Source organism: Ahaetulla prasina, chromosome 4 (assembly GCF_028640845.1).
Source record: "Ahaetulla prasina isolate Xishuangbanna chromosome 4, ASM2864084v1, whole genome shotgun sequence".
NCBI lineage: Eukaryota > Metazoa > Chordata > Lepidosauria > Squamata > Colubridae > Ahaetulla > Ahaetulla prasina.
This window is the reverse complement of record NC_080542.1, coordinates 50,046,053-50,058,132: the sequence shown is the minus strand read 5'-3', so window position 1 is coordinate 50,058,132 and position 12,080 is coordinate 50,046,053. Positions and strand designations below refer to the sequence as shown.

General features: G+C 40.0%; 1 protein-coding gene across 6 annotated transcripts in view; it reads left to right on the top strand.

Annotated features, from left to right (window-relative positions):
• PLCD3 (phospholipase C delta 3) overlaps positions 1–12,080 on the top strand; it is a 117,689-nt gene that overhangs the window by 37,306 nt on the left and 68,303 nt on the right. For 5 of the 6 annotated variants that reach the window (XR_009154791.1, XR_009154790.1, XM_058179657.1 and 2 more), the window contains exons 2-3: positions 4,234–4,342; positions 11,257–11,418. Coding sequence is in view for 4 of the 6 variants with exons in the window: in XM_058179657.1 (XP_058035640.1) it covers positions 4,234–4,342; positions 11,257–11,418 (271 nt within the window). In the remaining 2 variants the exon portion in view is untranslated. The remainder of the gene's footprint in view (positions 1–4,233; positions 4,343–11,256; positions 11,419–12,080) is intronic. The other variant, XM_058179659.1, reaches the window with a different exon arrangement.

The window sequence follows — 12,080 nt, the reverse complement described above, 5'->3', positions numbered from 1 at the left end:
CCACCCCTACCTTGGACCCTCGGCTGATGAAATGCTCGGAAACCTGGAGGGCACATCTCAACCAGGGGGACCCCCCCCCTCTGGGCCCAACCAGGTTTCCATAATACCCATAAGGTCCGCGGACTCCCCCTGAATAAGGTCGCAAATCAGAGGAGCCTTATTAACCACGGACCGGGCATTACATAACATCAGCCGAAGATCCAAGCTCTGAGGATCACGACCACCCGAGGAACGGGTAGGGACTGAGGGGCCGGAGCACGCGATCGCTTTCAGACATCGAACGCGTGCTCCCACAACTCGCACGGCCCTCCCCGCCATATCTGCCTCTCCCACTTACCGTACAGATCGAACATCCCTCTAAACCTGGAACGTCCTCCCCCCCTGCCTTCAGACAAGATGGAATAGTGTCGCGAACTAGCACAGGGGCTGGATCCCTCCCCGACGGGTTTTCACCCCCACCCGTCGAATCCCTCCCCCCCCTTAAAAAACCCTTATTTAAAAAACGGTTTAAAAAACCCCACAGATTCTTCTTCCTCGCATGCCACCTCTCCGGGTCCCAAGACCCCTCGTTAAGGCCGGCCATCGATAACCCGGAGGGCCATTCCTGCGAGGCGGGGGAACCTCGCAGTCGGAGAAGGTCAGCGGACGAATATTTCATGCTAAAAGATTAAATAACAGTGGGGAAAAAAAAGGTGTTCCCTAGCCACTTGATGTTATCGTAGCCTGTGGACAAAGTCAGGACAGTCACAAACCAGGGCCAAATGCCCGGTAAGGGTAATAAATAAGATGGAAGTTTGGCTGATGGATTCCGCCATTCAGTACTGCCCATAATGGATACAGCATAAGTTTTTACCCGCTGGTGCCGCCCATAATCAGGTCCAAGGCCGTCCACGATTGATGCCATCAATAAATAAATAAATACCGGGGACAGGAAAAAAGTTTTCAGCCGCAGATGTCGAATGATGGTATATATAAGAGTCAGCTAAAGTTCTAAAATCCAAAATGTCCAAGCTACCTGTGTCCAATGTCTGTGGTGCCGCTGAAAATAGTCCAGCAAAACAATCCAGCCGCCAGCCGCTGATGATAAGTGCGGACCATAACGCAGCCAGACAATCCCAGATGTTGCCAATGGAACCATCAGATGGGTGGAATCGTAGAAACCATGCTGCTGAGCCATGCCACTGAAGGATAGAGCGGCGGAACATCCAGCCGCCGATGGACATATGCGGCTGGCAGCAGCAAACCACGATCCAGCCCGGCCATTCCTAGCGAGCGCCGCTCCGCGCCCCTCCAGAATGGCCGGCGCCATCTACCGTTGCCGCTGATGGTATCAGTGCCGCTGCTGCTGGTATCCAAGCCGCTGCTGGTATCACTGCCGCTGGCCAGCCTACCGCACCCCCCAACTGGTCGCTGATGTCCGAGCGACCGCTGCGCCAGCCGGCTCGTTTCCGCGGGCCCGTTTCCGCGGACGCCCAGCCAAAATGGCCACCGGCAACCGTCCACCGCTCGCCCGCCACTCCAGCCCCGTTCCCGGCAGCCGAGGGTCTAACAAGACCCAAAGATCTCATTTCGGCTGCCGGAAAGATGTTCTGTGGGGCGGCGGGCCCAGATAGCTTGAAAACACCCCCGAAGCATCGCGGCTAGAAAAAACGCCAACCCACCGCCTGCATGATTCTCAGATCGCCGCCATTTCCGCGCATGCGTAGAAATGTTCACAAAAGTTAAAATGGCATAAGTGGGGCATCAACAGAAATTTAATGACATTAGATAAACTTTTATTGGGGACAGAGGAGAAAATGATCAAAGCAATGTATACATTTTTACTAGAATATAAAATGAAGGAAGAATGTTAAAGAGGCAAGGGCAAAGAACTTTGGGTACAATATTGAATTGGAAAAGTGGGAAAATTGTGGGGGGAAAACAGGAAACTAACTCTGGCCACATCGTACAAAGAGAACTTACATAAAATGTTCTATAGGTGGCACCTACCACCAGCTAGGCTAGCCAAAATATACAAAAATTTATCACCTAACTGCTGGAAATGTGATCAAATATCGGGCACCTACTACCACATGTGGTGGACATGTAGAAAAGTAAAAGAATACAGGCAAAGGATTCAAATGTTGGAAGAAATGACCAGACAGAGATTGGAACTCAAAACAGAACTATTCCTATTAGGAATTATAAAAGAAATCTAAGTAAAGGGTTAACATATTTAATACTACATATCATAACAGCTGCGAGAATAGTTTATGCCCAACAATGGAAGAGTGAAAACATACCTAAAGAAAGGGAAATAACAAAGAAAATATTTGACTGTGCAGAATGTGATACACTGATGCTAGAACTGAAAAATAAAGGAGAGACAAAATACTATGTCCATTTCTATACCGCCCTGAGTCTTTGGAGAAGGGCGGTATAGAAATGCAAATAATAAATAAATAAATAATAAATAAATAAATACTATGAGATTTGGAATAGGTTTTATCAATAGTTAGACTTAAGGAATGGAGGTCAGAACGGGTAAGAATAAGGATCCGTAGATTGAAACAAGGGGCAATATATATAATATGTAATTGTTAAGTATGTATAAGGTTAAGTATGTGTATATAGTTAATAAGTAATAATGTATATTGAATACATAAGAGATTTGTGCTACACTTTGTATGGTGGAGATATCGCCAAGACGGTTCCACCATGTCCAATTTTTTTTAACAATAGTTTTTTTTTTAAAAAAAGAGTTGCAATAATGTGACCAGGTTTTTTTTTTATGAGTATTGACTTTTTTAACCATATCCTACAGATGCTCATGCTCCCATCTGCAGTCATTTCCAATGCTTTACCAGGGTGCTTAATTTCTTCTACTTCAGCATATACACAGAATTGAAAGGTCTGTTCTCTCTCTGGTTTCCCTATTAATTTCTTATCTCCTGGTTCTAAGCATTTATGTTGGCTGTTTTAAGGAAGGGCAATTGTGTCTTTCTTACTTTCTGTGTAACAGCCAAGAAACACCCCTTTCTTGTTGAAAAACACCAGTCTAATAAGAGAGTGGAATGGCAGAGAAAAAGTAACAAAGAATAGTTTATAAGAAATGAACTAAATTATCCCCAAAATAAAACCCGATCCATTGTGGTCTTGCTGGGGCATAAGCATTTTTAGGATTCCCCCTATCTTTTAATCTAATTTATAGGAAAAGAAAGCTCCAGAACAGCTGATGCTTTCTGTGGTCTGTACAATTCTAAAAATGATACAGCACTTAGTTTGTGGAATTTAGATCTATAAACATTTACTTTGGAGTATAATTTGTTGAACTTGAATTTGAAAGTAAGATTACTTCTGTGTGGACATGTGTAGGATTATTTCTTTGGAACAGTCAGTTGCTTTTAATTAAATTACTATAAATTTGCTAAACCCTTGCAGTTTTAAGTTTTTTTTCCTGTCATTTTCATGCCTTGTTTCACATTTTATTTTGGAAATCTTGTGTGGGTTTCTGGTGTAACTCTGCTCCTCAGCTATGCAATATGGATAGCAAGCATTATCAAAATGTTTGAAGGCTTAATATATCCTTACTCTAAGGCAGTGATGGTGAACCTTTTCGGCACCGAGTGCTGAAAAGGCAGCACACACACGTGCTATATGTGGGCGTGCTCCAGTGGTGGGTTGTTCCTGGTTCTGTCTGGTTCTATAGAACCGGTAGTAAAACCGGTGGGAGGCTCCGCCCACTCACCCCAACATTATCAAGGGACTTTTGTGCATGTGCAGAAGCGTGAGTGAAGCGAGTGCACACGCTCCCATTGCAAACCGGTAGTAAAGGTAAGTAGAACTCACCCCACGCTTGTCTGGGCCACAATCCGGAAGAGGAGCTGCCCATGGTGCATGCTCACACCCAAAAATGAACTTGCATATGCGCCCACCAGCTAGTCTTCAGGGTTTCTGGCATGCAAGCACACACAACGATCAACTGGTCAGCATGCATGCTCATAACAGGAAAACGGAAGACCAGCTCTTCCAGTTTCTGGCATGCATGGCCAGCTGATTATCACATGCACATATGCACCAGAAACTTAGAAGAGGAACAGGCACATGTGCCATATGTTCACCATCATGACTCTAAGGTGACTTTCATCTCTTGCCTGTATTGCTTTTCTCTCTCTGTGTATTATCCAATAATTCATAATCTCCCAGCACTTATTTTTTTTATTCTTATTTTTCTTATAAAATTGTCTTGTTTAGAAAAAATTGAACTTGAGGTGGAATGCTGTGACAAATAAAACATACAACTCCTGCATGAGTCTAGCTGAAAGATCCAAGGTTCTTCACATAAATAACTTCGGGTTTGAAAGTGAGTGCAAACATTGTACATATAAAAACATAGATAAGTGGGAATACTTGCTGGTGATGTGATTCCCTTCCCAACAGATTATAATCTGCTAAAATCCATCTTCTTATAGAAGTGGCATATTGATCTGCTTTTATCACTGCTTTATTATTCATATGTGAATTTCATACACGATATATCTGCTTTGTTTATTCTTAATGTTAGAATCTACAAGGGATAATAGGCTCTTTAAAAAGATAATTCTGTGTTAAACACATCTGTTAAATCCATGGCTGATCTTGTAGTTAGTCTTACACATCCTTTTGACCTACTGCCACTCAGCTGGCTATAAACAAAATCCTCAAAACACAGATGGGATCTGTGGGATGGATAAAGAAAAGTACAGAAAGTGACAGGTTGATCTGGCCAAAATCAAAACTTTTATAGTCCTCTCTGCATTGTAGTTAAGCATCAGAGCCAGGAGAAATATTTTTTAAAACAACAGGGATGATGTGGTTGTTCCTTGTTAAAAGATCAGCTAAAATCTGTGGGCAAAAGCTAGGAAAAAAGGTATTGGCTTTTTTCTTCTTCTTCAGAACAGCTGGAAAAATGATAACACTGTGTGTGGTGCCACTTTTGTTGTATTTACTGTATTGGAATGATGATGAAAATAACACAAATGAAGCTCATTCTATGAGAAGTCAGCTGCATTGCAAACAGGATCTTTGCCCATTTTTGTATCAACAACATCCCCAACCTTTCTTCCTCCACCCGATTGCATTCCAGCACCCCATGGGTTTCCATGATCTCTGCAAAAATTACACCACTCCTGTGTTTTTTCTTGGAACAAATAACAATAACTGCCTCCCTTCAAAGTGGAGCCTTGTAGCCCAGGAGCAAGACATTTCTCACCATGAACAGAAATTATTCTGCCTGAAGTACGGAAAACAACTCCACTTTTGACTTTTTTTTAAAATCTAGAATTGAAAGACATACGTGTACATGCTTGATATTGTGAACAGAAGGAAATACAAGCGAGATCAATATTTTTCAGCCTCAGAGGTTGAGAAACGGCGATCTAAATGGTCCTCTTATTTCCCTCTGTATTTATTATTCTTTTTTGCTTTGTTTTGTTGATCTGAGGTCAGGGAGAGATTTAGAAACTGGACATTTTCTCCACCCTCCACTTCTTCAGTTCCTTTTATTTCTCCACGTTATTCTGTTCTGTAAAATATGTCCTGGCTATTCTATCTCTGAGCTGAGAGGTACTCTCCATTTTCTTCTTCATTGGAAAAACATTCATCATCACAGTGCAGTAGGCAGTGAAGACATAGTTGGAATATACATCTTTCTCATTTACTAAATTCCATTTACTAAAATTTCCAATTTCAAGTACTTCTTCCCCAGCTGCTCTTGTTGTTATCATTTTTGGCTGAATGTCTCTCTGTGTGTATGTGTGGTGCAGGTTTTCCATTAGAGAAGTTCTTGTATCGGGAGGAACTAGCATTGAGATTTTAAAGAAAAGAAATTTGTATATGTGCTTTAACTTGACCTACATTCCACTCAATTGGTGAAGAGAGCTGTTCCCTTTAGCTTTGTTGGCATTACAGTTAACTACCCACTTCTTGGCAGGAGCAGGATAAAGACACATGGGTACCACCTTGTGTTTAAGCAAAATGTCTCAGTTGCTGCTTGGTATTCTAGTTGGGTAATTTCAATGGATTGGCTTAGTATAGCCATAAAAGTCTTGCTTGCTTGAAAAGTTGGAGGGAGAGTCTTCTGTACCTCTCAGTTCTTCAGGGGTGTGTCCAGTTTAGGCACTGTTATTCCAGGTGAAACAACACAAGCTACTGCTGGATGAGTTGGCTGGTCTCCTCTCCCCATTAGGCAGACCCAGCAGGGTCTATGTCAGCTCGCCACAGCCAACTTGCTGCAGTTAACTCACTGCAGAACAACTCACCATGGTCGACTCGCCACAGGCCAGCTTGCTGTGGGACAGTTCAACAATTAAACGTAATTATTTAAAATGGTTAAAAAATTATTTTAATTTTTGTCATTCAGATTTCATTTTGTCTCTCCTTTAGCATCCTTTCTTGAATGGTTCTATTCCCACTGTTTCTTCGATATTAGTGTAATTCTTGTCCCGCAGTGAGTTGGCCATAGTGAATTATCCCATGGTGAGTTGGCTGCCGTGAGTTGGCTGCCGTGAGTTGTCCCATTCTGGACCAAGCATACTACTTGGAGTTCCATTTTAAGTATAAAAATAATATCCAAGAAGAAAAGGCTGGTTTTTCCTACCCTGAGCCCAGTAAACTTCTTTAATCTAGCAACCATTTTTAATCTAATCTGATTGTAATTTCATTTTCCTCTAGTACAAATTGTCCGTTTACAATCAGTTGCTCTCAGGGATAGAACATGAAAACATACAGAGGCAGCAAATTATGTTCTATACTAGTCTGTTTATCACCCAGAGACTGAACTCCTTGGAACTCTTTCTTTTCTTAAACCTATATAACAGTTATTTAACCAATCCCCAAAACTCAAGTGGCAGTGTGCTTCCAGGGAAGTCTGAAGCAAGAGGGAAGAGAGATTTGCTTTATCAAATCCTGTTCCTGTCAAGAGTGGCGTTCCTCAAGGCAGCGTCCTTGGACCAACATTCTTTATACTATACATTAATGATCTTTGTGACCATATCTCAAGTAATTGTGTTCTCTTTGCTGACGATGTCAAACTATTTAACACCACAGACAATACATCTATCATTCAAAACGACCTTGATCATCTAACCGCTTGGTCTAAAAATTGGCAGCTCCAAATCTCAACCAGCAAATGCTCAGTCTTACATATAGGAAAAAAGAACCCAAACACTAAGTACATACTAGATGGACATTACCTTACAGACGACCCCCATCCCGTTAAAGACCTTGGAGTTTTCATGTCAAATGATCTAAGTGCCAAAGCCCACTGCAACTACATAGCAAAAAAAGCTCTAAGAGTTGTAAACCTAATCTTGCGTAGCTTCTTTTCCAAAAACACCACACTACTAACCAGAGCATATAAAACATTTGCTAGACCAATTCTAGAATACAGCTCACCTGTTTGGAACCCTCACCACATCTCTGACATCAATACAATTGAACGTGTCCAGAAATATTTTACAAGAAGAGTTCTCCATTCCTCTGAAAACAACAAAATACCTTATCCCACCAGACTTGAAATCCTAGGCTTAGAAAACTTGGAACTCCGTCGCCTTTGACAAGACCTAAGTTTAACTCACAGAATCATCTATTGTAATGTCCTTCCTGTTAAAGACTACTTCAGCTTTAATTGCAATAATACTAGAGCAACTAATAGATTTAAACTTAATGTCAACCGCTTTAATCTAGATTGCAGAAAATATGACTTCTGTAACAGAATCATCAGTGCTTGGAATACTTTACCTGACTCTGTGGTCTCTTCTCATAATCCTAAAAGCTTTAACCAAAAACTTTCTACTATTGACCTCACCCCATTCCTAAGAGGACCATAAGGGGCGTGCATAAGCGCACAAACGTGCCTACCGTTCCTGTCCTATTGTTTTTCTTTTCTTCTTCCTATATATATATATATATATATGCTTATACCTCCTTATATTTACTCATATATGTGTTTATATACTATATAATCTTTTTGTATAATACCTACATATATTGTTGTGACAAAATAAAATAAATAAATAAAATAAAGAGAGAACAATAAGGACAACCTATTCTGGGGAGAACCGGAATGTAAAGAAGATTGTTTTCATCAAGGAATAGTGTCAGTTTCTGTAGGGTAAAAGTAATGGAGGGGAATACATGGGAATACTTTGGAAGAAGGTCTGGATGATTGATTGCCAAATAATTAATGTCCTTCCAATAATGTGTCATAGAGCCGGTGTGGTGTAGTGGTTAAGTCATCAAGCTAGAAACAGGAAGATTGTGATTTCTAGTCCCACCTTAGACACAAAACCAGCTGGATGACTTTGGACTCACCACTTTCTCTCTGCGCTAGGAAGCAGACAATGGCAAACCACTTCTCAAAATGATGCTAAGAAAACTGTAGGGACTAGTCCAGGCAGTCATCAGGAGTCCACATACAAACCCCAGTGCATTATATTGGTGCTATTCCTACCTGTGCTTCCACAAATTTCATAGCTGCACTTGCTTGCCTGAGCCATATGTATATATACTGCATGTTTATATATGTAAACATACATGGAACATTTAAAATCCCAAATAAATTACTTGCTACGTTATATGCCAAGATATGTTATTATGGAATGATTTCTAAATTATGTAATACTTTATGCAGAAGTATTTTCCTTTCTAAAAAAAAGTTATAATAGATTCATTCAGAAATTTTCATATTTAACTTGAATAATCCAGATTTGAGTCGTGTGCTTTTTGTACGTTGATTGTACTGCTTTTCTTCTTTTTTTAAAAAAAATGATATCCAAATGGATCTTATCTCGGTGCCAGTTTCTATTAATTTTCTTATCTATTTAGAGGAACCGAACTATTTCTGCTGATAGATTTCAGGAAACACTATGAAGCATTCTGCTGGATAAGCGGCAGGCCAGGCGTGGCATAGAAAAATACCTGCCCCTCCTGCATTTGGAATTTCTTAATATATAATGATACAGTATGCCTCTTTGTTTTATTTTTTTTCTGTTATCCAAACATTGAAACTATATAGGCCCAAGAGAAACTGGAGGATAATAATTTAGTGAGAAATATAAAGCTTCTTCAACACAATTGCCCAGTTGATCTTTGAATGTGGCAGAAAAAGCAATCTTTAATTTGACTATTAAGCCTTTTACCTGGAGATTAAATATTGAGTATAATCCCATCTATTTGTCCCTTTGGGCATCAGAAACTGGTAACAGGGATTAGCCATAGTTTTTGTCTATTTTTCCAGAATAAAAGGTGCAGTAACTTTGCATTCTGTGGACCGAAGTGTCCATTTAGTCATATGCATCCTGTAAGTGAATATATTTACTCTGTGTGGAAATTCATTGTTTGTATTTCCATTTTTATTTTCCTCATTCCAAGTATAATGCTGCTCTTTTTTTGCTTTCATTTTTAGAAAGCTTAAACCACAATGAAAAGTAATATTGAACTACTTCTCTCTTTTGTGCGTTTTGCCAGCACTTCAATCTTTTCCATATTCCAATCATCTTCTGAGCCATGAAAGCTGAGGTTGACAGGAATTATGATCCAGCATATCCACATCACGGAGCTGTTCAGACCTTAAATGTCTTACATTTGCCAGTTGGAACAGACTTGCACATCCGCTTACTCATATTTCTCTGCTCCCCAGTTAGGTAGAACTGGCCATCTAGGGCAGAGCTGTCAAACCTTATTTCATTGAAGGCCACATTAAAGTTGTATTTGACCTTAGGGGGCTTGTATGTGCATGTGGCTGGGATGGGTGTGGCCAGCTCTACGTCACTCATCGAGGCTCCATTTTCAGCCATGACAGCCTCCTGCAGCTCTCTGCCAGCAAAAACGGAGCTCTGTTTTCACTGGAGGAGGCACCATGAGCCAGTCCTTTGCTTTTTCCAGAATGGCCCCATGGGCCAGATCTAAGCACCCCATAGGCCAGATCCGGCCTGTGGGCGTTTAGTTTGACACCCCTGATTTAGAGTTTGATAAAACTGTTGTTGATGTGGAAGGGTTCTCGCTTACTGATGGGATACAAAACATGATCCGTGGCCTTAGGTTTATAGTTGTGGTAATGTATTCCTCCTAATTGTAAGACTTAAAATTCCAATAAGGTGCAAATAGAATATTTTTAAAAAATACTTGTCACTGTCCACAGTTACATTTCTCTGAATGCCCTGTGGGAAAGGACTTATTTTTCCATCTGTTTGTTAAAGGACAAGAAGGTGACTTTAGGAGGCCAGCTGAATGAGGAAATATTTCTGTATCCTGAGCCAGAGATTTTAATGAATAGGCATTTAGTACATCCTCTCGTGGCTAGAAAATATATTAACGTGTAGGGTAGAAGATCTTCTAAAAGCATTGTAGGAAACAGTGCAGTACCTTGGAAACTTGGATGCCTACAATCAGCTAGAGCAACTCCTGCACAGTAGTAATTATACTGTTGAAATGGGTAGGCCAGATCAAAAAGTAGGTGGCTACATTTGGTGCCAACTATAGATTCCAAGTTTGCAATTCTTTCTGTGCATCAGATTCAGCTCTTGAGAATGGTAGTTTCTGGCTAATCTTTGCTATTATCAAAATCTATGCTGTCATTGGAGGTATAGTACAACAATTTGGATCAATAGAGTCAGGACCCAGTAAAGGCATGACTTGCTTTGTATCACATTGATCTTGATTTGATTCGTAAACCCGAATATCTTGCCTATTTGAGTAATTGCTTGTGCTTTGTCTTTTGGATCTGAAACCTGATTGTCACCCCACTTTTGTTTTTGTCTTCTTCTGATCTTTTGGGTTTGCCTGCTCTGGAAATTGAGCACTGGCTCATTTTTCATTGTATCATTGTTCGGAATCATATTGGTGTTGACAAAGAATCAGAAAATGTGCAAGTTAGACATTGATAATTGGATCTTAAGAAGTACTGTGGGAGTTTCCAAACCTTACCATAAAAATGATTTTCCCCCAAAATGTTGGAATACAGGCTTTTTAAAACCAAAAGATAGGAAGAAAGGAAAATAGAAATTGTGGTTGTTTTCTTGCCTCTTGAATTCTTCTGGATGGTGTTGGCTAATTGTAGATAAGTGAAAAGTTCATTTGATCTAGTATTTTACAGATTCCAAGATTTGCCCAGAAAACAAAGTTTTGCAGTCAAGTTCTAAATCATAGTAAAAAGCAATGCCTCTTGCTCTTTTATTTCAAGATGCACATTAAGTACTAAATTTGTTTCATCTTTGCCCCCTACCGCTTTCTCTCTAGGTTTGACGGATGATGAAGATATTAAGGTGATGTTGCAAGGAACTTTTTTCTGGAAAGTTAAGACTTATCAGCCCCAGAAACAAAGGCTGTTCCAGCTTCTTGAAGATGGGATGTCTATCTGGTTTGAGACTCGTTTTAAAAAGGCTCGCTCCAAACATATTTGTAAGTTTCAAAGTATTTACAAGTGTTTTATTTAGAATTTTACTAAGTGTGTTAATTTCATCTGTTTAACTTACATTCTTATGATCTAGTATTTGCAATATTTCTGGGCTAAACACTTAGAAAAATCATACTGTTGCTTATTCCAGAATTAAGAACTGAGACATCTTCCCATCTTTGACATTCAAGGCTGATAAGCTCAATTAGTTGGAAAATCGATGCTGATGAGAAAAGATGGAGATTCATGATATTTTGCATGGAAGAGGACTATAGTGATAGAGAGAAAAGGAACACACACACACACACACACACACCTATCTAATTATGTATCAAGTATTATAGGTTTTCTTCTGATCTACAGCTTCAGAGATTTCCACCATTGTGGGATAAAATGTTAGCATAACACTGTAGTGACTATTTATTCTAGATGCTTATTGGAGGCTACAATCAGTATCTGTGACAAAACAGAAAAAAATCATTTTTTTTAAAAAAAATCCTGGCTTTGTCTTTGACAGTATTCTTTCTTCACAGATAATCACAGCTAAATTTTGTCTTTCCTGGGATTAATGTAATTCAATATAAAACTGTCATCAGATCATTTTTATTCAAGCTTTTCTTGTTTGTACGCACCAGTTGTCATTTCAGCTTCCCATTTAAGTCAGATA